At 42.1% G+C, this 26,898-nt stretch overlaps 1 protein-coding gene across 1 annotated transcript in view; it reads right to left on the bottom strand.

The window, feature by feature from the left end:
• SYNPO (synaptopodin) overlaps nt 1-26,898 on the bottom strand; it is a 154,027-nt gene that overhangs the window by 80,898 nt on the left and 46,231 nt on the right. The window contains exon 2 of the mRNA XM_075344345.1: nt 13,628-14,421. Coding sequence (XP_075200460.1) covers nt 13,628-14,015 — 388 coding nt within the window. The 5' untranslated portion in view covers nt 14,016-14,421. The remainder of the gene's footprint in view (nt 1-13,627; nt 14,422-26,898) is intronic.

The following is a 26,898-nucleotide window of genomic DNA, read 5'->3' on the forward strand; positions in this document are numbered from 1 at the left end:
GGGCACATCCAGGGTGGGGGCTACGGAAGTCCATGGCTTATCATAGTTCTCTTTCTCGAAGTCTATGACATTCAAATAATTGGTGCAACCTGTGCAGCCATATAGGGGCCTAAGAAATTTGAGGGTCAATTTCCACCTTCAACTCAGGTGGAGTTTTGCATTATGATGAGCTATTGGACTGCAAAGGGCCCATATTGTCTTCTTGCACACACATCCTTTCATGTCTGTGTCCACCAGTGGGTTGATGATAAAACTGGTTGCTAAATGCTACCCAATCTGATTCGGACACAGTTCCCCTTCCATCGTATAGAATATATAGGAGACTAATTTAAGGTTAGACCTCTGTACATGATGCACTGCTACTAATTTGGGAACCTTCATTGTAAATCAACTGACAACTGCTGGTCTACAGACAAGACGGTAGTTCAGTTGACGTTAGCGACTTTATGTCCTGACTGCCGTCAAAAATTGTTCCTGAAGCTGGGGACTCAACTCGAGCCATTAATCATCGTCGCAAAAGGACAAGAGGTGGTGACTTGAGAAGGAACTTGTCTAAACTGGAGAGTATAGTAACCGACTCCTTAAACTCCTCCAGGTGCCAGGGGAAAAATTAAATACTTACACACCCCTTTGGCAATAAAACTGTAAACCTTGACTAGGGAGCTGTCTGCCAAAACATTACAAATCTGCAGATAACTATGATAATGCGACTACACTAGGAACCACATTAACTGTAAAGTAATTACATAGATAATTACCAAGAAAATTCCCCTGTTGCCCGATCATGTGGAGCCGCATGAGACAATCATAACAGGACAAACCATGGCTTTTGGGACGGGATCCTGTGCAGCGTAACACAATACTCCATAAACGGGTAACACACGAGAGGGCAGAGGAGGGGACCCTTCTGGAGCAAAGTACAATTCCAGCTGCGTCAAAGAGCAGTTATTAAAATCAAATGTCTCGTACCCTTTGATATATTTGATGGAAGCCGTTATGCATGAGTGGTAACAATTTGCTTACGATGCTTAGATTTTGTATGCACAGATGGCACACATGGTGGGCCATACACGTGACGGTGAACTTCAAAAATTAACCATGACTAAGTGACCTTGTCCAAGAACCATTTATAAAAAATATCTCTATCTCCATAGTATATCTAGTGATGGAAATAAAGTCAAATAATAGCCTAACTAGACTTTAGCGCAAAGAATCGCTCATGAGAAGACAGGAAAGTCCAAGGTATCAAATTATCTTCGGATGGTCAGGACAGGGCAGAATAATTTGTTCAAGAGTGTTAAAAAGGTCATAACAGAGAAAAATAGTAGGCACCATAAATACAAAATACATACCTTTAGGGCAAACTGGAAACTAAAGATCTAGATTGCCTAATCACTGGAGCATTGTTGTCAGTGAGGCGTAAATTTTGTTTGCACAGATGGTCCTTGCACTTGAGGTTGAAGTTCAGAAATTAACCATGACCATATGGCCATGCTCAAGCATCACTGAAGACATCAACAAAACCCAGTCAACATTTCTTTCTGCATTCTGGTTCCTTCGAACTTAAGAAAGTTGTAAGCGCTGGGCAGGAAAAAGAGGAGGAGTTAAAGGAAGACAGAAAGGAGGAAGAAAAGAGAAATATCCCCAAATGGCAGACACTGAGATTGGTTTAAAGGTTGACTTGCCTAATAGTGTTTAAAACATCTTCAAGGCCCGATGATCTCCAACAGATATCCCAATCATAAGAAGGCACTTGACAAAGGCTACACTCCAGTAGCCGAAACGCGTCGCTGTTGTGTCATTATCCATGGAGGACTATGTCTTAACTGTTCATATGTTTATATGACCGTTTTTATTGGAAACCAAGCAAAATAAAGCACCTGGAAATTTACTAACGTAATTCTCCTTCTTGCGCTGGGCAGAACTCTTCTCTCTTAATCATAAGAAGGCAATGCTCAAACTAATTAGTATTAATGATGGGCGAGCAGTACTTGTAATAATGAGTGAACACTACAGTGCTCAAATGCTCGTTAGCACTGGTCAGATGCTTGCACAAGCTCAACTTGAGTAAGGAGTATAATAGAAATTAATAATTGGTCAGTTCGGCTCTCCACCCACATACAGCCAGCCATAACCGAAACATATCCGGGAAAAAGAGGGCTGTTTTTTGGAGGGGGACACTACATTTGAAAATGTTGTGTTTATTCCCAATGAGACCCATCCAGAGACTGCAAGTGGCTCTCACTGAGATGCTGATTCACATCATTAAGTGAAGTGACCTTGCGCTTTGTGCTCAATGTTTCATGAATGACACATCCAAGCACCCACTATACCTGGCCGAGCACCGCGAGTACCCGAGCACCCTGATGCTCGATTGAGTACCGAGCAGTGCTGAGCACGCTTACCCATCATTAATTAGTATGTTTCCCTTTCTCATGAGGATGAGACAAAAGTAAAAGTTATTTCAAAAAATGCTCATAGAATATGGTACCCAATGTTCTTCTTAGGTTCTTTGTACCTTCAACACTTAGCGGTTTTTCTACATAGTGAATCCTCAAATTAATTTATTACAAATGAACCCAACTTTTATACTACTCCTTATTTATAGGGAACTTCCAGCATTAGAAAAACATGGTGGCTTATTTTTAGAAATAAAACCACCACTGTTGTAGATCTTGTAATTGGGTCTGATCTGAAATCACAGAATGTGGACAACTGTTGGGTTGTTTCTGAAAGAATGCAGCCATGTTTTTTCTAATCCTGGACAACCTCTCCATAATCTGCACTTATGTCGGTGGATATCCGTACACATTTTTTGTGCATTCAGTGCCATATTTTCTCTTTTCCTCACCAGCTGCACTATAGCATGTAGAACTTACGGCATTTCAGTTATGTTGTTTTATCCCCTCCCTTATGTACACAACCAACAATTTCCTTGACTGCCAAAGTGTAATTCCATAAGCAACACCCAGTTACTGTTGTTAGAGTATTTATTTATAAACCACTAGAGACATGGAGGCCTGAAACCCTTTGTAGATAAAGTTTCAGGATCTTGACAAAGACCTTGGTACTTATGCGCGCCCAGGGATATGGGGTACTCGGTCCCGGGCAGTGTATGTCTTGGAAATGTCACAGTGGTGGCCATTGCCTGGTTCCGTGCCCTGGGCCCTTTTTGTAATGGGGATGTATTTACAAGGGATTACGTTAGTGTTCATATGTGACGCCACTTGCGGTGTTGCGGCTATAGGTATAGAGCCGCCACTGCAGAATGTCACTACTGGGGCTGGTGTTATTTGCAGCCTGGATAGTAGGCCCTTCACAAGCAGGGTCAGGCCCCAGAGGATGGGGATGTGACAGGTGCTAGAAGACACCACAGTTCAGTGCAACTAGTTTTTACTCACTGCTGGTTGGTGATAACTGGTTACCTGAGGTCGGCAGGTTTCACCTCCAGGTCCCCTTCATTCCAGTGCCAGTTTGGTTCTATGGTACCTTCTTCCCCTGCACCTGTCTGTGGTAAATTGGTCCCCGTAGAGTAGAGCAACTGGGGGTCCCCGTCCGGTGGTTTGTCCACTTCTGTTCGCCTGATGGTAGCGTGATCCCTGTGAGGATGGATTCTCTGGTCCTGTCCCCGGCTCTCCCTTTACTACTGAGTCTTTGGATTTTTAGGGTCAGCAAGCTCCTTGATGGTCCCTTGCTGTGCAGGTGTTAACAGGTCGGCTTGGAGGTCTTTCCTGTCCTAGAGTCCTGTACCCTGTCAGTGCATTGTTCCGGGAGTACTCCACCGTACTCCACCGGCAACCACTCTCCTGGGTAGCAGGTCACCGTTAACCCGAGTCAGGATGTCTCCTCACTTTCACTTGTCTGCTCCCTTTCACAGCAGACTCTGTCTCACTGGTCTGTCCTCTCACTTCCTCTGTCACAGCTCGACTGACTACTCTCCACATTCCGCCCCTCCCACCTGGTCAACTAGTGGACTAGACTGGCTCCACCTCTAGGCGGCCATCCATTGGTCCGACCCTAGCTAACTACCATTGTATGGGGGATTGTTGGGGAAAACGGGGATTACCTGAGTTTTTGGTGTTACAGACACTGGATCTCCTGGTCCCTAAGGGGGTAGGCCCTGCATCCTTGTGAGGATGCAGAACCTTGCAGCACCCTGAGGGCCTTAGGAGCGCAACACTTGCATCTAAAGTAGAGATGAGCGCATCTTTTGAAACTTGAATTTGCCGGCTTCAGCAAATTTTTCACAACAAATTGATTTATGGCAAATAAATTTGCACAAATCTCAATATTGGAGAAATTGTAATTGTAACATAAACTGGAAGGAGAGGAGAAAGAGGACCATGCTAACCATAAGACTTTAAACTCAACTGGAGAGAGAGACTTGCACGGTGAATCTGGAGATGGCAACCCTGCCGTAAACACTGGGCTCCATTGGGAACCTCTGATCTGTGATGTTCCAGGTACTAACCGCCACTGTAGAAGGTTGTATAATCTGCAAGATGTCATAGATGCAGGGCCAAATATGGAGTCCCGCGAGACCTCACAAAATTTGAGACATTGTGCCGGGTAATTTTTTCTTCTTTTTTTCTGATCTGAGAATCAAATCTCAAAGTGATCGAATTAAGATGAAACCATGAATAATCGACTCAAACTCGATCCTCTGTGGATCAATCTGCTCATCCCTAAGATAAAGGCAAAATTAGTTTGGATTCCGACCATCCATAAGTGAAAATCAAAGAAAACCGTCCTAGGGTGAATATTTATCAATAATAGGGCATTTCCATATAGAACTGCTTTTGTTACTAATAAGCTAAGTAGACCACCTTTAAAAGGTTCTAGGAGGACAACTGTGATGAGCATCATCTTCAAGTTTTATAGACGACAGTTACTCTCCAAATCAAAGAAAGAACACAACTCCAGAAGACGAGGAGGTTTCCAGTTAGGCACTTTGCTGAGAAAATAACTGCTCTAAGGGTAGATTATAGGAAAGGTACATGGGTCATGTGGACTGGAGCCTCATCAACTTGGGAAAATAGGGGACCTCTTGGACATACCCTTCCTGTTGGTCAGTAGGAGGCCCGGCGTCAGCACCCAGCAAACCCGGTCAAATGCCGGGGCCCTGGGTTGCCAGGGAGTATACTCGCAGTGGCAGGGGGACCTGGTGCCATCGCTGTCACCGGCCTCCCCGCCCCCCGCCGAGGGTTGCACTTTCAATTGTATCGGCATCGCAGGTGCCGATACAATTGAAAGCAATGATGAGAGATGGAGCTGCGAGCTCCTCTCTCATCATTCTCCCGCTGTGTCTGTCGGATCTCTGACAGCTCTGCAGCGGAGCGCGGTGACGTCACCACTGCGTACCTGCAGTGAGGTCAGAGCGACAGCAGTGGGCGTGCTCAGGAGACCGGAGTAGCGGGGGAACAAGGAGAAGTGAGTATGTACAATGTGTGATGAGCGATCAGCTGATCAGCCGGCGGCCAGCTTTTATGAGCGATCAGCTGATCAACCAGCGGCCGGCTTATATGAGCGATAAGCTGATCAGTCGGTGGCCAGCTTATATGAGCGATCAGCTGATTAGCCAGCGGCCTGCTTATATGAGCGATAAGCTGATCAGCCGGTGGCCAGCTTATATGAGCGATCAGCTGATTAGCCAACGGCCGGCTTATATGAGCGATCAGCTGGGGTCCAGCTTATATGAGCAATCAGCTGGCGGTCAGGTTATATGAGCGATCAGCTGGCGGCCGGCTTATATGAGCGATCAGCTGAACAGCCGGCAGCTGGCTTATATGAGCAATCAGCTGATCAGCCGGCGGCCGGCTTATGGGAGCAATCAGCTGATCAGCCAGTGGCCTGCTTTAATGAGCGATCAGCTGATCAGCCGGCGGACGGCTTATATGAGCGATCAGCTGATCAGCCAGTGGCCGGCTTTTAAGAGCCATCAGCTGATATCTCTCCCTCTCTTTTTTTTTCTCTGTGTGTTGTTTGTTTTTTTAAACCTTTATTGGAGATTCTGAATGGCTGGGTCAAACTTGGCTTGACATTAAGAATCTCTGGCTGCTGAAGAGTTGGATACAGCACCAGAAGATGGCGCTTCTATGAACACGCCATTTTTTGGGGTGGCTGCGGACTGCAATTTGCAGCGGGAGGGGGGACAGAGAGCTTGGGCCACCCTGCACTGTGTATTCCAATCCCCAGCTGCCTAGTTGCACCTGGCTGGACACAAAAATTGGGCGAAGCCCACGTCGTTTTTTTTTTTTAATTATTTCATGAAATAATTAAAAAAAGGGCTTCCCTATATTTTTGGTTCCCAGTCGGGTACAAATAGGAAGCTGGGGGTTGGGGGTAGCCCGTACCTGCCTGCTGTACCTGGCTAGCATACAAAAATATGGCGAAGCCCAGGTAGTTTTTTTTACCCCTAACCTAAAGGGTTAGGGTTATGTATTTGGGGGGTTTTGTTTTTGTTTTTTCATTTTTAATGAATTTAAAAAAAAAAAAATCGACATGGGCTTCCTCCATCGAGCACCTGAGCATTTTACTGCTCACTCATCCCTACTTCTGACCACACAGCCAGCAGAACAAGTAATCAGATCAGCTGACTTCAGTGTTGACCGATTACTTTTTCTATGTACCGCTGCATCCATCGCATCGTGTGTGGGCTGTGAGGTCAGCTGAGTTTGGCCACCACTGGAGTCAGCTGATCTGAACTCAGATGACCTCACAGCCTGCACACTCTGCGATGGATGCAGCGGTACATAGAAAAAGTAATTGGCCAACAGTGGAGTCAGCTGATCTCATTACTTGTTCTGCTGGCTATGAGGTCAGGAGTTCAGATCAGCTGACTCCATTGCTGGCCGCACTCAGATGACCTCACAGCCTGCACACGCTGCGATGGATGCAGCGGTACATAAAACAAGTATTGGCCGACGCTGGAGTCAGCAGAACTGAATTCAGCTGAACTCCTGACTACACAGCCCCCACACGTGATCCGCAGCATGCATCCACAGCGTGTGCGGACTGTCACATTAGGAGTTCAGCTGACTGCCTATCAGCTGACTCCAGTGCAGGACGATAAATCCTGTGTACCGCTGCATCCAAGATCCGGTAAATAACAATAGCGGTTGCATGCGTTGGACATTCCATCTGCAGGATCCAGTGATATGCGCTTTGTGTTTTTTTGCCACTACGCAAAAAAATGCTGATGTGAAACCAGCCTAATCGTGGTGGCCAGATGACCATGAGGTTGCATTAAATTATACGGGGGCTGTATACTATATGAGGGTGTCTAATGCTATCTGGGTCTGCATTGTACTATATACAGGCTGTATACTACATGAGGGTGCCTAATGCTATCTGGGTCTGCACTGTGCTATATACGGGCTGTATACTACATGAGGGTGACTAATGCTATCTGGGTCTGCACTGTGCTATATGGCGGCTGTATACTACATGAGGGGGCCTAATGTTATCTGGGTCCAGACTGCTATATGGCAGCTGTATACTACATGAAGGTGTCTAATGCTATCTGGGTCTGCACTGTGTTATTTGGGGGCTGCTTAAAGTTATATGGGGGTTGCATACTGCCATATGGGGGCTGCATAATACTACATGGGGGCTACATAATACTATATGGAGGACTTTGTGGGCTTCATAACACTATATGGAGGAATATGGGAACTGCATACTACTATACCCCCAGAGTTGTATGTCACCTCCACCCCGGTGCTGTATACCCCCTCAGAGCTGTATGTCCCCCCACCCCAGTGCTGTATACCTCCCTGAGCTGTATACCCCCAGAGCTGCATGTCACCCCCACACCTCAGAGCTGTTTGTCCCCTCACCCCAGAGCCACTGCCCCCTCTAGAGCTGTATGCCCCCCATTGCTGTATACCCCTTTCCTCAGTAATATGTATGCCCCCCAGTAATGTGTATGTCCCCAGCCTCTCTTGTGATGTATATACAGCAGTGTCAGTGTGCTCTATGTGCGGCCATGTCTGTTAGAGATGGCCACCAATAAGCGTGGCACAGACACATGCCCAGGAGGAGCTGGATGAGAGACAAGCGGGGAAGTGAATGAGGCTGTTGCCGGCTTCCCAATATTAGAAATATCTCTAATGTGTCTGTGTGTGCATATATGATGTGTATCTATGTATGTCAGTGTATATGACTGTGTCTAGATTTATGTCTATTTATGTGTGTTTTTGTGAATTTCTCTTTAAATATATATGTGTACGTATGACTGTATGGGTATGTATCTGTGTATGTCTATGTGTGGATGGGGCCCACTGAGACTCTTTCGCCCAGGACCCACAAAAACCTGGAGCCGGCCCTGGGGAGCATCATCAACTTGGGAAAATAAGGGACCTCTCAGATATATAAATCCTATTGGTCAGTAGGTTATCCTATCCATTCATGAAGATGGTTCCTTCCTTTCAGATATAGGGGGGTTGTGAACATGACTGTCTCAATATAGATTAGTAAAAAGGCAATGTCTAGTGCAAGACATTGGCTAGGGTTTACAGATTTTTTAATCTTCTTTGTCTCTTGCTCAACATCCCAACGTAAGCCAAAATGATGATCTTTTGATGTTCTGGCAATGTGCACTGGGCAGAAATACTTATAGCTGTCAAAGTGTTGCCACAACACAATAAAATAGACAGTATCTAAAAACAAGATATCAACTGAAATATTATCAGTATGGAATTTATGGAACAGTCTCAAGTTGACTGTATGTCAAAAACAATTATAATGGTGGTGGTTGATAGTTTTTTGTCTTCTTTCGGACATCAAAAAAAGATCTGCTTCTAGTTAGATCTTAGATGGTTTCGTATTGTTTTTAGGACATTTACCGTACTTAGATATTCACATACTTTATTTTATTTTGTTTAGCAACATATCAAGGGATTAAATATTGGCAGGGATTGGTGAGATGCTTTCACCGGTTTCTCCGCACACATTAAACAATTCCATTTCAGTAACATATGTATGCCAGGTGCAGGGAAGATAGTGGAGAGTACATGCATATAGATATTAATGCAACAAGATAAACAAGATGATCCACATGCATGGGATATATATATATGGAGTGGAGCACGAGGACCTGCATTGGAATGTATGAAGGACCTGCGGTGGAACGCATGGATGGGTCCCACTGCACTGGGTCCCATCTTCACCTGCCGGCCGGAAACAATCAGTATCGCCAGATGTGGTGAGTGTGTGTGTGCGATCTGATGAGGGCTTGTGTGTGCAATCTGATGTGTGTATAAGTATGAGTGTGTGTGGCTGAGTATGAGTGTGTGTGGATGAGTATGAGTGTGTGTATGCAATCTGCTGTATGTGAGTGTGTGGCCATAAGCAGGGGAGGCAGCATACAGCAGACCCGCTAGGAGCACCCACTGAAGATCGCAGGAGAACCTGGGAGCCACGTAGACATCTGGGGTCTGTTAAGTATGATTCTCCTGGAAGGGGTGGTCTACTTTTTTGTTGGGTGGGGAGGGGGTAAACTAACCCCCAACTGTGATTTCCCAAGAAAAAGACCAACCCGAAAATAAGCCCTAGCGCTTTTTTTGGGTTAAAAAAATATGACAGTGTAAAGACAGACTGGAAGTAAAGACCCATACAATGGAACGCTCAAGTTTTTGATGAGTCAGTTAGTAACGTAAACGTTATCAAAGGATGGAAATATATGTCTTAATCCAATAAACTAGAAATATAGCCTATAGTGATAAACTTTTCAAATTTTCTGGCTTGGACATTGCAAGGCCTTCAAAAGGATACCAAATAAATGACATTTTCCCATCACATGAAGGATGTATTTTCATGTACGCTACATAATTTGTATTTGAACTAAGGGTAACAACAGAACCATCACTCGGAATGTGTCAACAGTTTGGTGATTGTCAAGGTTCCCTGTTCTCAACCTGAAGAACAAAGATCCAAGTTTCACTTGAAGAGCAAAGCTCCAAGTTTTCGATCTGAAGAGCAAGAATCCAAGCCCTCCACCAGAAAAACAAGAGTTCTCCATCTGAAGAACATACTGTACCTCAGAATTCTTCAACTGAAAAATGTAGCTCCAAGTTCTCCACCTGAAGAACAAGGCTGTGAGTTCACTAGAAGAACAATATGGTTGTCGCCATTCTCTCTCTGTTATAAAAGTTTAGTGACAGGTTTTGGGTCTGAGTCTAACTTTTCCCCTGTTAGACTCTGCTATTTAAAGGCGTTTTTTTTTTCCTGTGGCAGTTGTAGGGTTAATGGCAGTATTCCTTGCCAGCAAACAGGCCAATTACCAGCTCAGGTGTTTCTGGTTTGGGACCATTCCCACTTCCATAATATACCCTCTGCTACTAGCAGAGGGTGCCGGTTAGTCTTGATTCCTTTGGCTGCTAGTCTTGGAGGTTGAAGGAGCTGTTGAAACCGATTGCAGAGTTACTGGTGTGGCTGAAGTCTTGGTGCCTACTGCAGCGGTCTGTTGTTGTGTTTCCCCCTGTCTTGTCTATCTTTCCTGGTGTGTTGTTTTAGTGCAGTGGTAGAGCTAGCATCCTTCACCTGCCCACTCCCTAACCAGGTACTATTGTAGGGTCTTCTCAGGACTTCAGGTTCCTGCTCGGCAACAGGTGAGGAACCTGTATAGGGACTAGCTAGCAGTGCAGGGTACAGCGGCAGGGAAATGGAGGAGGTGCCCATCTTCTCTCTGACTAGCGCTAGGGCCCACCATTGTTAAAGTGTCCCCGATGTACCCCTTGCTTGTCGTGGTGTTACCCTTGTCATTGTGTGTTTTGGCTCACGCTGGACTCTCCCCGAGTCCACGCCATGATAATGGTTCAATTTCTCAACATGAAGAACATGGCTTCAAGTTTTTGAATTAAGTAACAAGGTCTTCATCATAAAAAGAATACTGCATTCTCGATCTGAACCTTCTCTGTGACAATCAAGTCCATGTTCTCCATCTAAACATCATGACTCAAAGTTCTCCATTGTAAGAACAAGAAGAATATGGCTTCAAGTTCTTTAATCTGAATCAAATTTTTGTTCCGAGCAGAGAGTGCTATGATGACTTTGAGATGATATGGTTAAAAAAAAATAGTATCACAGTCTTAAAGTGTGTGACACAGCTAGCACCATCTCTTAGCCAAGAAGACAAAATATTCAGTAGCTTTGTACATGTCATTACATGATATTCTTCATGACATATATTTATAAACCATAATCTTAGAATATCTGGAAAGTCAATGTTTGGTGGGACCACACAAGCACTGCTAGATGCTTGCACAGTCCTTGCAACAATCACGATCATTGATGTTTCACTGTGGCTTTAAGGCTATCACTTTCCTTCATGTGGCAAAAAGAAGTAACTTTTCCTAACCTTGTGGGTTTTTTATTGGATGACAAACTCATAATCCTTATAATATTATGAGGATACCTATCCAATGTGGTTTGTATCGGAATCTTTGAGATCTACCCCTTAGGTGTGGGCCAGTATACAGAACAGTTTTTACTAGATGTTTTCAATGAATACTACTTCCAGGGTCGTGACTTATAGTTGACCCGATTTCCAACAGCTGAATGCTTATGTCTACAAACGTTACTGTACATGCATTTTACTACTTAAAAGGAAAACCTTGTGTCAGATGAACATGCTGAGAAGAAGGAAAAGCCTCAGAGGGAAGAACAATTGACTTCTGTTATATACAGTAGATCCCATATCGTTTATTTCTCTATTACAGTTAATACTAATAAACAAGGCACTGGTAGCCCTGGTAATATATATTGTTTACATTATTTTATATGATCGACGTAAAACCTTGATTGAACCATACCTTCACGTTCCCGTCAACAGAGTATGGAGTTCTGGTGTAAATTATTTGCCTATTTGTTTCTAATATTAAATTAGTTCTCAATAGGGATGAGTGGATCCATGAAAGTTTGGGTTCACCAGGTTTGGATGGACTTTAATTAAAAGATTGGTTCGGACCCGAACTTGACTCAAGCTTGACCCTGGACCCCAAACCCAATATAAGTCAATGGGGACCCAAACATTTGTGCAGTAAAATAATCGTAGTAAGGGCTAGGAAGCTGCAAACAGAAGCAAAATGGTAGCAAATGCCTTGTAAACAAATGTGGATAGTGAATACTTTTTTTAAAAAAATTACATGGGGTTCTCCCTATTTTTGATAACCAGCCAAGGTAAAGCACCCAGCTGGAGGCTGGTATTATAAGGCTGGGAAGGCCCATAGTTATTTGGCCCTTCCAAGCCTAAAAAACGCTGCACGCAGCTGCCCCAAAAATAGCGCATCCATTAGATGCAATAATTCAGACACATTGCCAGTTCTCCCCAATTGCCCTGGTGCGATGGCAATCCCGGTAATACTTTTGGGGCTGATGTCAACTATGGATTGACAGCTGAGGCATTTATCAGACACTCACATTATTAACCCAGTAAGTATAGAGTTATAAAATACACACACAGAGAAAAAATAGTTTTTTGGAATAAAGATTCACCCACGCTCCCTCATTCAGAATATTATTAAGTCAAAAGAAATCCTGAAAGTCCCAGCGTAATCTAATGGTGTGTGGTTCCACTATGTCTATCAAATCCTATGGAGCTTCATATGGAGAATGTTCTCAGGACGAGACTCCATAGGTTCCTCCCGGTCATTGGCAGCCTGGAATTTCTCATGAGAAATTTTAGGTCTGCCGCTGACCAGGAGTGACCTATAGAGCCACGTTCTGTGAAGGAAATTCTATAGGATTCTGTGGAAGTTGTGGGGTATTACACCATTGGATTATATTGGAACTTCAAAGATTTTTTTTAAATTAATCAGCTGGTGAACAAAATAATGTGGAGGAGTCTTTTTTAAAAAAAACACATTTTTTTCTCTGTGTGCAAATGTGTGTGTACTTTGTAATGCTATACTTAGCAATGGGGGTGTTTGATACATGACTCTCTTTTACTAACCCATGGGTATGATGCCAGCTGTCAATTCACAGCTGACATAAACCCCAAAAGTAGTACCAAGATTGCCATTGCACCAGGGCATTTGGAAAGAGTCGGGCAAAGTGTCAGAGTTGGTGCATCTAAAGGATGCGCCACTTCTAGGGTGGCAGTGGGCTGTTATTTTTAGGCTGGGAAGAGCCAAATAACCATGGGCCTGATAATACCTGCACCCAGCTGTCTGCTTTGCCTTGGCTGGTTACGAAAAACAGGAGGGACCCATTTTTTAAAAAAAATTAAAAACAGAGTAGGCTCCCCCTTATTTCTGATAAGTAGCCAAGGTAAAGCAGACAGCTGGGAGCTGCAGCCCGCAGCTGTCTACTTTACCTGCGCCGGTTAGCAAAGAGTGGGCGGATCCCACGTCATTTTAAAAAGAATGTATTTATTGTTCCTACCACCATATAGGCATCTTCTGCATGCCGAAAAGCTTGTTGATTGGCTGTGCTGCAGGCTTTCAACAATCGTTATTAGCATATGAACAGCATCCAAGCTCCAAACTCGGACACAGATGTATTCAAGTTCGATCCCCAGGTATCAAGAGTCTGATACGAGCCCTTTATCATTTGGGTTCACTCTTCCTAAATTCTCAACCCTAACATAATTAGTGAATAATTTAATAAGGTTTGTGATTGAACTTACGAATCTTCCTTGACTTTGGTACAGAAGCCACAAGCTTGGTGTTTTGCACAATTTTCCATTGAAGGTCATTTTCACCTGTCTTGATAGGAACAGGATCTAATTTCAAAGGGGCCTCCACTGGCTTGGAGTCTTCTTCATCTCTGGTGAATCCATTTGAAGGCTCATCTGGTTCTTCCTCAACTATTGCCCAAATAGCTGTAGTAACTTCTATGACCTGGTCGTTCTCTTTTGGTTCCTCACTGTTGTTGTTATTATTATTATTTTCCATCTCTGGAAACTCATGTAAGGTAGTATGCCATGATTCATGCTCAATTCCACTGGGAAGACCATCAGCATCAATGGACCCATTCAACGGGCTCTGGTGGACTGTATTGGACTTCAGCATCATGGCTTCTTCCTTTCTACTTCTTGTTTAGAAGATTTAGAGTTAGGAAAGAGGAATCCTTAGGGGACTCTTTCACATGTTCTGAAAATCTTAATCGCAAATGATGAATGGGTTTGGGTCAAAGACACGAATTATAGTATTTCTTCAATACCAAGACACCTCATTGATAAGCTCCGAGATTTTTGGTTCATATATTTGTCGGTTACTTCATTTTTTGAGAATTTTATGTTTATTTTTGTAGACAGTAGATGACGTGAAACATAACCGTCAGTCCTCCTAAGGAAACGATGATTTGAAAACAAACCTATGTAGGTTTGTCGCTAATGGACTGTTGTTCCTGTAGCTTCGATACTGCTTGGCATGCTTTCTCCTTCCTCTTGGATTTTCACAGTTTTTGCTTTCCTGTGACCTAAAATGAAACACAAATGAACAGATCAAATAAAAAATTAACCATTCAGTGTACAAATTTCATAATGTTATTTAGTCTCTAGGAGGATTAAGACAAATCAATTAACCTTGACATAAAAGAATTGCAGGGAACAGGTCTTTGCCTCTTTACTTTTGCTCTTCTATCAGTCAAACTGCAGACAGACATAGGGGTGAGCTTTCAGTTTTTGGACTAATACATGTGCAATACATACTGGGAAGTGAGGGAAAAGAAGCTCCTGTGCCTATAGTGCTGGCAGAATGCTGATCACTATGAATCCGCCACTGAGAAAGTTATTTATTAGGGATGATCGAATACCTCAAATATTCGGCTTCTCGAATATCCAATGAATAGGTCACCTCTATGCGAATATTCGATGCGCAATGTAAGTCTAAGGGAAGCCCGAATAGTTGCTGTTCGGGTTTCCCATAGACTTACATTGTGCATCGAATATTCGCGAGTAGTCGAATAGCGGCGACCTATTCGGCAAATATTCGCGAAGCTGAATATATGAGGTATTCGATCATCCCTAGTATTTATGGCAAATTTCGTAGAATTGTGACAGTTCCTCAACATATTAGACTCGTATATTCACCAAAAGCAGTTTTAACTTGTGGGAAGAGAGGGGTAGAGGCAGCAGGACCATGTTTTTATAGGTTTTGCGGGATGGAAAGTAATAATATAACAATGATGAACCAAAAGAAAACAACCAGGTCATATAAGTTACTACAACTGTTTGGCTAATAGTTGAGGAAGAACCAGATCCTTCAAATGGGTTCACCAAAGATGAAAGCTTTAAAGCTCACCTTACAATTAATAATTGAGGACTAACTAAGGAGTAACTAATAACTCTACACCCTTTTAATACATATAGACAAGTTTAGAAATGCCTCTGCTCCTCTGGTAGACTCAGATTGTCCATTTACCACATGAACAGTCTCCTGAAGGCCACTTTTATGGGTAATAAAAACTTTCCCCAGAAAAATCATTTGTTTGCCAGGACTGCTACGACAATCCATGACAATGGGCTGATAGCCAAAGTCTTGAGTCTAAAGTTGAGTAAAAATATTAGCAGGACCTTGATCTGTTATTTACATTGGAAAAGTGGAAGGTTTACCAAGGAAGTGTGAACTTCCTTGGTCGGCACTTGTATGTGCCTAGGAGCCTCTTGTGAATATGTCATGACATCAAGTGAGTCCTATTCACCAAGTCCATGCAACGTCATGATGTCACAGGGGTATAGAAATCACAAGAGGCGTCCAGGATGCCGGCATTCGAATACTGGCCAAGGAAGTTCGCACTACTACAAGGTACCAAATGGAATGCCGGAGCAAATCTTTTTGTTCTACTCTACTTGAGTAGACATCACCTTGATAATGAGTGTAGACAAGGACAACAATTTCCATTAGGCACAACAAGTCAGGCAAAGGACCATCTCTCTTGTTCTCAAGGTTGACATTTATATACATGTGATGTCTGGCTATATGATATAAGTGATGATAGAAGAATATTTGGTTGTACTGCACTCATCTATCTCCAGTTAAGGATTGTGTAACCATGAAGCGCTCGTCCTTTCTCTGTTACAAATGAACTGGCTGACTTGTATTTTCCCGACACAAAAAAAAAAAAGAAATCGGTACAGCATAAGAGTCATTTCGGAAAATCTAATGTAACTACAACAGTATTAAGTTCTTAAAAGAAATATCAGGAAAAAACCAGATTGAGTTAATATTTTGTGGGGTTTATAAGGATCTCAGTATTGGGAGTAATAAAGGAAAACTAATTCCACAGGCATGCAAGGGTAAAATAGTTTGAAAAGTGAGAAATGTACTTTATATACTTTCTGCATTCAGTAAAAATATCGAAAAAATTCCATCTTGTACAGTTTTTTTCCACAAACATTAACTCCATAGGATTCCAAAAAGGAATGCCTTCCAGAATTTTCGCAAGACGTTACTCTAGTGTATTGCAGTGATATTCCTTGGCTGATAGGAAACATTGAACATTGAGTACAATGTGAGATAGTGGAGATTCTTAATTGATTCATCCAAAAAAAGTCTGAAAGCTTCTACTGCACAATGGCAGCAAGTAGACTTCAGTGACTCTAGGGGATTCTGTGCACTTGAAGGGACTGTAAAGTTCTTTTCCCTGAAGAAAGAGGCAGTTGTGGTCTCCGAAACGCGTAGGAATGAAATGAAATGAAAGAATTATGTGTTCAACACTGATGTCCGTGGTCTTCAAGCGCGGCGCTAAACCTGTTGTCCTCCAGTTCCGAAGTTGATGTTCCATTTGTACAACAGGGCTGCTGCTGGACCACTTAGGCACTCGCTTATGCTACTGAAGGAGTTGCGACTGGCACAACCCGATCAGCTGAGTGCACCACTTCTTTATACTTTTTACCCAGTAAATCGGGTAAGACCCTATTGTGCCTTTTCTCTCCCAATTTAGTTTGCTCAAGTCCGTTGGCTGATAGGAAACATTGAACATTGAGTACAATGTGAGATAGTGGAGATTCTTAATTGATTCATCCAAAAAAAGTCTGAAAGCTTCTACTGCACAATGGCAGCAAGTAGACTTCAGTGACTCTAGGGGATTCTGTGCACTTGAAGGGAAGCTATGAGAATTTAGACTTTATGCTCAAGAATCTACAAGGATCAAGAATGGTCAATATGTGGGGATCTGAATGTTCTCGCTTTGCTCCTTGGGCAGCAAGGGGACACACAAAGTACCCATGCTTATTGTGTGAAAGGGACAGCCGGTATAGTACTCAGCACTGAAGCCAAAACAAGTTAGCCATCGAGAACATCTTTGCAACCTGGACTCAAGAACATAGTTGTGGAAAGTTTAGTTGATCCCACTAAAGTTCTCCTTCCACCACTCCACATTACACTTGGACTGATGAAGCAGTTTGTGAAAGCTCTACCAAAAGAAGGAGAGACTTTTAAGTAACTGTGTAAAAAGTTTTAGGGACTGTCCAATGCAAAACTGAAGGAAGGCATTTTTGTGGGTCCGGATATTTGGAAACTCATGAAGGACAGCATGTTCGAAACAAAAAACAAAGCTGTTGACAAAAAGGAGTGGAATTCCTTTAAATAAATTGTGAAGAAATTTCTAGGAAACAACAAAGATCCAAAATGTAAGTCCATCTTGGAGAACGTGTTGAAACATTGGGATGTCTGATGAATTTGAAGTTACATTTTTTACATTCCCATTTGGATTACTTTCCTGAAAACCTTGGTGCTGAAGGCGAAGAGCAAGGAGAAAGATTTCATTAGGATATCAATGAGATGGAACAACGATACCAAGGTAGATAGAACGTGAACATGATGAGGGATGACTAATGGATGCTTCACAGAGAAGATCTGCAGGCCTTTTATAAGAGAAAAAGGATCAAGAAAAGTTTTGAAGAGAAAAGGAAAAGGTGCAAGAATTAATTTCCAATAAAGTTGCAGAATGAATGTTCAATAAATTTATATATATAATACTGTGTACATTTTTGGCAACAATAAAGATTTTTCTTGTTATTTCCTCATGACCTCATGATGTGCAGTGACTTCTGAGGCTTGGACTCATCTAGAAGTCTTGACATAGGATTCGAGAGAATCCGGTACAATTATGCTAATGACACTAAAGGGTACTTTACATGCTGCGACATCGCTAGCCGATTCTAGCGATGCCGAGCACGATAGTACCCGCTCCCATCGTACAGCCGATATGTGGTGATCGCTGCCGTAGCGAACATTATCGCTACGGCAGCGTTATACGCACATACCTGCTCTGCAACGTTGCTGTGACTGGCGAACCGCCTCCTTTCTAAGGGGGCGGTTCGTTCAGCGTCACAGCGACGTCACAGCATCGTCACTGAACCGCCACCCAATAGAAAAGGAGGGGAGGATATGAGCGGCTGGAACATGCCGCCCACCTCCTTCCTTCCTCCTTTTCTGGTGGAGGCAGGTAAGGAGATGTTTGTCGTTCCAGCAGCGTCATACACAGCGATGTGTAATGCCACAGGAACAACAAACAACATCGGTACCTGTCGCTGCAGCGATATTAAGGAAATGAGCGACGTGTCAATGAGCAACGATTTTTCACGTTTTTGTGCTCGTTGATCGTCGCTCATTTGTGTTACATGCTGCGATGTCGGTAACGGCGCCGGATGTGCGTCACTACCGACGTGACCCCGACGATATATCGTTACCGATATCGCAGTGTGTAAAGCCCCCTTAACTCTGATCCGAGTTTGATCAGACTCTCAGCTTAGAGTGATCTGGTTGAGGATGAGAGAATTGGAGCACATTGTAAAGCCTCTTTCACACGTCAGTGATTCTGGTACGTTTGTGCTTTTTTTTATACGTACCAGAATCCCTGACATACGCAGACCCATTATAGTCAATGGGTCTATGCACACATCAGTGATTTTTCACTGAACTTGTCTCCGTGCAGCGTGCACCCGTGGCCGTGATTCTGCACGGAGACAAGTCAGTTTTTTCCTGGCATCACTGATGACCCACGGACCACACTATGGTGTGATCCATGTGTGATCAGTGAAACACGTACCAGAAAATCACTGACATATTGAATATTAAACATTTTCAACTTACCTTGCCTGCGATTCGCTGTGCCTGCTCCGCTCTCGGCAGCTCCTGCCTGACTCATGAATATTCATGAGAGCAGGAAAAGCCGACCAGGAAATAGGTGCTGAGAGCGGTGGGTGGACGCTGCAGAGCAGAGCACCACGGACAGCAGCAGTGAAAGCAGGTGAGTAATGTCCATGTGGAATCACGGATCACGGATCACGGATTGCACATGGACAACCCACGTGTGCCGTGAATCACAGAACACAGAGGGACATGTGCGTGTTTTACACGTCAGTGAAGAATGTGAGTTTTTTCACTGACGTGTGAAACGGGCCTAAGGAGAAGATGGAGAACAAAATTTCACCACCTTCTCCATTCTGTGAGTCTGTGAAAAATGGACTGTACTCAGATGAAATCTGAGTGCAGTCGGATGATTTCCATGCACCCTTAGACTTGAATACATGAGTATAGTCCAATTTGGGCAGGAAATCGCAGCATTCTCTAATTCTCTCGCCGAATCGGTATAAGAAAAAAAATTGTCTTCACCACAGCTTTGCTACATATCACTGGTCTGAGTGCTATCCAATAAAACTGGATAGCACTCGTCTGATTAATACGTTGGTGTGAGCGAGTCCTTAAAGTGAAAAGCCCGGAGATGGGGTGTATGACAGTGAATGGAAGAGGAAGATGAGGAAGACAGCCAATAGAAGAGGGCCAGATAGTCAGGAACGAGCAGTTGGGTGACTGTGAGTTTTCAGGTTTTTTTGCAAGCCCTTTACCTGGTCCATCTTATGAACAAACCTAAAGACAACCTAAAGATAACCTAAAGAGGCTATCTAATTTGGAACGCTGGAACGGCCTGTACTAAAATGTTTGTGGAGCTCTTTGTAAATCACCCTTAAATTAGAAAAAAAGTATTTTTATTATGACTTCAAGATGGATGGGGTATAAGATTACCCTCATACCAAAAATGTAAATTTACATAGTTTTCAATATTTGAAAAAAAAGATATCTGCTTTCCATCTCTCAAAACAGAATCATAATTTTCTTAAGACCTCAAAAGACAGGAGCCTACCAATAGGGGGTGTAAAAGTTGCATCCAAGCCCGGTAGGCCCCTCTGCCACATTAAAAGACATCAGTATAATAGTTATGGGGAATTGTGTTATAGATCTTCTCTTGGAGACCACAAGGCTCAGATTTGGTCTTGATGTCCTTCAGAGAAGAAGGCTTTGAAGACCAAAGACAAAGAGACAGCAACATCATGGAAAAATTAACATGAAGAATGGCAAATGTTTGATATGGATTAACATTCAATAATGTCGAAGAACAATTTCTCTGACGACTTTCATGCTTCCGACTGTAATTTCTTCCCTGGCGTCTATTAACTTGGCTGTGACAGTTCAGCCAGGAGAAGCTTTGATGCTCCTCAGTTTCACCACTTACTGATTAGAAGTGTTTGAAATCAGATTGCCTTTATGCTGTTTGTATGAACAAGAATCCAATTTAGTAAGAAGGAGCCTTCAAAGCAAATAATTCTCAAAATTCTGTATGATGGATGAATGGAAAATTGGCTACAGGTACATCATATGCTCTGGAAATGTTTATTTTTAATAGTTCAAGAGGGAGGGGGGTGAAGAAATAGTCGAAATGATAAAGTTTACATATTATAAAACCTTTTTCTCATGCTTGTTTTTTCCACAAAAATAGTGAAAAGGTATAAACATTTTTCACATTTGCATTTTTTTTATAACATTTGATTTTTACCAAATTAGAGTACATTTAAGAGTACCATAAATTCCGTAAATTCCGCTGTTCTCCTGAATCCGGAATTGCTTTTATTTTGTTCCTTTGCCTCTTCATTACCGAGACATAACCACTCTTCCCTGTAAATTCTGTCTTTTTATCAACTGGATGCGGTTTCTAAAGGGGTTTTCTGGGACTTTGTTTAGTTTTTGGCTCTAGGGCCAAGTACCGTAACTGCTTCCTCTGCTCTTTGATTATCTGGTAGGGTTCAGAATGGTCATGGACCTCTCCTACCGAGGATTTCCCTTCTTCCGGTGATGTCCTGTCGACATAGCAGCATCTTCTCTTCCACTCTGTTGATGGGACGTCACTGCTGATGTCATTCGGATAGCCGGGTCCTCGCCGCCATGCTGCAGGAAGCCGGCTGTCAATCAGTAGGACGTCGGCAGTTATGCCCCATGGATAGAGCAGAGCAGAAGAGAAGGAGCTGCTCTGTTGGCTTGAAGTTGGAGAATTGCCATCTGAGTTAGAGCAGATCTTTGCCGGCTAGAACAGGCAGGCAGTTAGCAATTGCCTACTGTAAGTTGTTAACCCTATAGTCAAAAAAACCCAAAGTCCTGGTTAACCCCTTTAACAAGCTCCGCACTGAGAACAGTTTAGCACCACACCCCATTGGCTATTAAGACTAGATATACATGCACGGAAGACAGGGACATATTTCAGAAATGGAGAGGAACAGTCTTCCATGGTAAAGTGTAGCCTATTCCTCAGAACAACCATTGTAATGATGCGATAGTCCCAGGAGTCACATGTTTATACCGTATCCCCTGGATTGGTGATATTTACATTGTGGGAAAACCTCTTCTATGTTACATCCTAGTAATGGGAATATCCCTGTAATAGAAATGTCCTCTACATATAACTTCATGCACATCTGGCCATCTGCAGACATCGGATGTGAAGCCACCGATGGAGCCAATCATCGAACCCTTGTATAAACATGGCCGAACATGTGCTGCTCGTGGCCCCGGGAAATGATAATTGCTGCAGGTCAATATATTTGCATTGAATTGAGCCTCATTCATTTTATTTGCCTGACATGAAAGAAATTATTTGTGAGTGTGTATATTTAAACAGATGGCAAAACGCATTGATTATACGCAAGAGACGGACGAGCCCGGTAACAAGCTCTTTTTTTCAGGAATCTAAAATATGTCAGGTCTGTTCCCCCATTATCCTTTCTTTTTAACTCGGAACAACTTTATCTGAGCTGTAACCCTTTGTTTACCAGAGAGGACAAAATATGCTTAGTAATATATAAAATATCTATATATCTATCTATATGTATCCTCTATTTATCTATCCTATATCTATCATCTGTCTATGTATCTATCTATTTATTTATCTATTTTTTATCTAGCCATCCTTCTATCTATCTATCTATCTATCTGTCTGTCTATCCCTCTATCTATCCATCTATCTATGTATCTATCTATCTATGTATCTATTTATCTATCTATCCATCCATCCATCCATCCATCCATCTATCTCTCCTTCTATCTATCTATCCTTCTATCTATCTATCCTATCTATGATTCTATCTACCTACCTACCTATCTATCTATATTTATCTATCTATCTATGATTTTATCTATCTATCCATCCTTCTATATATCCTTCTATCTATGCTTCTATCTACCTACCTATCTGTATTTATCTATCTATCTATCTATCTATCTATCTATCCTTCTATCTATTCTTCTATCTATTCTTCTATCTATCTATCTATCTATCTATCCATCCTTCTATCCCTCTATCTATCCCTCTATCTATCTATCCCTCTATCTATCTATCCCTCTATCTATATATCCCTCTATCTATCTATCTATCTATCTATCCCTCTATCTATCCCTCTATCTATCCCTCTATCCATCTATCCCTCTATCTATATATCCCTCTATCTATCTATCCCTCTATCTATCTATCCCTCTATCTATCTATCCCTCTATCTATCTATCTATCTATCTATCTATCTATCCCTCTATCTATCCCTCTATCTATCTATCTATCTATCCCTCTATCTATCCCTCTATCTATCTATCTATCCCTCTATCTATCCCTCTATCTATCTATCTATCTATCTATCTATCTATCTATCTATCCTTCTATCTATCTATCTATCTATCCCTCTATCTATCCCTCTATCTATCCCTCCATCTATCTATCCCTCTATCTATCATCTATCTATCCCTCTATCTATCTATCTATCTATCCCTCTATCTATATATCTATCCCTCTATCTATCCCTCTATCTATCTATCTATCTATCTATCTCTATCTCTATCTATGATTCTATCCTTCTATCTATCCCTCTATCTATCCCTCTATCTATCCCTCTATCTATCTATCCCTCTATCTATCTATCTATCTATCTATCTATCCCTCTATCTATCTATCTATCTATCCCTCTATCTATCTATCTATCTATCCATCCTTCTATCTATCTATCCCTCTATCTATCTATCTATCTATCTATCCCTCTATCTATCTATCTATCTATCTATCTATCTATCTATGATTCTATCCTTCTATCTATCCCTCTATCTATCCCTCTATCTATCTATCCCTCTATCTATATATCCCTCTATCTATCTATCTATCTATGATTCTATCCTTCTATCTATCCCTCTATCTATCCCTCTATCTATCCCTCTATCTATCTATCTATCCCTCTATCTATCTATCTATCTATCTATCTATCTATCTATCCCTCTATCTATCCCTCTATCTATCTATCTATCTATCTATCCCTCTATCTATCCCTCTATCTATCTATCCTTCTATCTATCTATCCCTCTATCTATCCCTCTATCTATCTATCTATCCCTCTATCTATCCCTCTATCTATCCCTCTATCTATCTATCCCTCTATCTATCATCTATCTATCCCTCTATCTATCTATCTATCTATCTATCTATCTATCTATCTATCTATCTATCTATCTATCTATCTATCCCTCTATCTATATATCTATCCCTCTATCTATCCCTCTATCTATCTATCTATCTCTCTATCTATCTATCTATGATTCTATCCTTCTATCTATCCCTCTATCTATCCCTCTATCTATCCCTCTATCTATCCCTCTATCTATCTATCTATCCCTCTATCTATCTATCTATGATTCTATCCTTCTATCTATCCCTCTATCTATCCCTCTATCTATCCCTCTATCTATCTATCTATCCCTCTATCTATCCCTCTATCTATCTATCTATCCCTCTATCTATCCCTGTATCTATCTATCTATCTATCTATCTATCTATCTATCTATCCCTCTATCTATCTATCTAGCTATCTATCCCTCTATCTACCTATCTATCTATCCCTCTATCTACCTATCTATCTATCCCTCTATCTATCCCTCTATCTATCTATCTATCTATCCCTCTATCTATCTATCTATCTATCCCTCTATCTATCCCTCTATCTATATATCTATCTATCCCTCTATCTATCTATCTATCCCTCTATCTATCCCTCTATCTACCTATCTATCTATCCCTCTATCTATCCCTCTATCTATCTATCCCTCTATCTATCCCTCTATCTATCTATCTATCTATCTATCTATCCCTCTATCTACCTATCTATCTATCCCTCTATCTATCCCTCTATCTATCTATCTATCTATCTATCTATCCCTCTATCTATCTATCTATCTATCCATCTATCCCTCTATCTATCTATCTATCTATCTATCCCTCTATCTATCTATCTATCTATATTATCTATCTCTCTCTATCTATCTATCTATCCATCAATCCATCCATCTATCTATCTATCTATCTATCTATCTATCTATCTATCTATGATTCTATCCTTCTATCTATCTATCTATCTAATTATCTAGCTCATATCTCTCTATCTTTAGCGTGACTATATTGATCGGCTATTTGTGTGCTATGTTTTATGCTATGTACCCTCTGCCTCGCAGTCACCTTTCAGTGCTGTATTATACACGTCTCCCCGTCTTCTCCTGACCCTATTCCTGTTTTCTGACATTGCAGTTTTCGCCTCAGGCGTGAGCAAAATGTCTGAGTCAGAGTTCACCAATTCAAGGCATGCATCAACTTGCATGGGACTGCTGAATTTGGCGGAAGCTCATGGAAAGGAGTCAGACAGGAGATGTGCGATGTCATCACGCCTGCAGCTCTGTTTGGATTTTGGAATCTGCAGAACAGAAGATTTCAATCAGTGCGGCCTCTTTTATTTTTAGAATGACACTTTATCTGATGGTAGAGGTAGGGGCCACTGACACCTAAAATGATGCTTCACATTTTCTATTAGATGGCGTGTAATAGACTGAGCAGTGGGCCGGTATAGCGTTCTGCTGTCTATGTTCATCCGTTATGACCACTTTTAACTGTATCATTACACGTCTGTCAATAAAATCCAACATCCACATTCCCATTTTTAAAATCCAAAATAGGGAGATCCAAGCTTATGTCGTGGCACAATGCACACATGACATCATTATGTAGCGGCACAATGCCCACATGACATCATTACGTTGCGGCACAATGTACACATGACATCATTATGTAGCGGCACAATGCCCACATGACATCATTACGTTGCGGTACAATGCACACATGACATCATTATGTAGCGGCATAATGCACACATGAGATCATTATGTTGCGGCACAATGCAAACGTGACATCATTACGTTGTGGTACAATGCACACATGACATCATTATGTTGCGGCATAATGCACACATGACATCATTATGTTGCGGTACAATGCCCACATGACATCATTACGTTGCGGTACAATGCACACATGACATCATTATGCAGCGGCATAATGCACACATGACATCATTATGTTGCGGCACATTGCACACATGAGATCATTATGTTGCGGCACATTGCACACATGACATCATTATGTTGCGGCACAATGCACACATGACATCATTATGTTGCGGCACATTACACACATGACATCATTATGTTGCGGCACAATGCACACATGACATCATTACAAGAGGATGTCGCTAGTAGTAGGAGGTTCACAGGACTCTGATCTACGAACAAAACTGGGCTAGGATATGATAGTTGGTGCTGATAACACTGTATGGAGATGGGAGGAGCTGGAGGCCGACAGACATTCTGCTGCAAGTTCTCCTGAAACATCAGCTACACTTTAAATCTATAGCTAAATTGTATCAGTCGTTTCAGGAGAACTTGCAGCAGAATGTCCCTGTCGGCCTCTAGCTCCTCTCTCCTAATTCCCTTCCTCTTTCCATAGAATATTATAAGCCCAAACTGGTATCTATTGCAGAAATGAGAAAAAAATCTGTCTTCACTAAATAAAGATTTAACAGAACATATCCCTGAATTGAAAATGAAAGATGAGTCCAGGAAGAGAAAGAATCTGATAAGATATATCACAAAGTTGCCTATTTTCATGCATACGATTGATTTATGTGATAAAAATTAAATTGGTGGTTACTCTTTAAAGTCCAAGCTGTAATGGTAACAGTTATATATCCCTTTTATATATATATATATATATATATATATATATATATATATATCTTACACTGTAGGTGCTGCTAAATTTGCAGTAAACAACCAGATACTATTTACTGAGCAAAATAATTGGATTCTAATCCAAAGTCCCAAAACTGGAACAGTATTTCCAAACTGCAAAAGCTAGAGAGAAATTTTGCGTAACTGTAGCCATCATATTTGTTGCTCCTCACACGAGGGATTATGGGCGTGGGGAAGAGTGAATATTCATGTTCTTTAATAGCTGCACACACAACCATCCAGCTGGTACAGGAAGCCAGCTGCTCGGTGATCACGTGTGCTGCCATTACAGAACATGAAAATTCACTGCTCCCCGTGCCCCTAATCGTGCCCACTTCTCAGGATAGTCTTCAGTGCAAACAGATGGGTGGGATTATGGGCGTGGGGAGGAGTGAATATCCACATTCTTTAATAGCGGCCACACGTGACCGCCCAGCCTCTGCAGGAAGCCGGCTGCTGGGTGATCACGTGTGCTGCCATTAAAGAACATGAATATTCACTGCTCCCCATCCACCTAATCATGCCCACCTCTCAG

The sequence above is a fragment of the Anomaloglossus baeobatrachus genome, chromosome 4 (genome assembly GCF_048569485.1).
Source record: "Anomaloglossus baeobatrachus isolate aAnoBae1 chromosome 4, aAnoBae1.hap1, whole genome shotgun sequence".
Lineage (NCBI taxonomy): Eukaryota > Metazoa > Chordata > Amphibia > Anura > Aromobatidae > Anomaloglossus > Anomaloglossus baeobatrachus.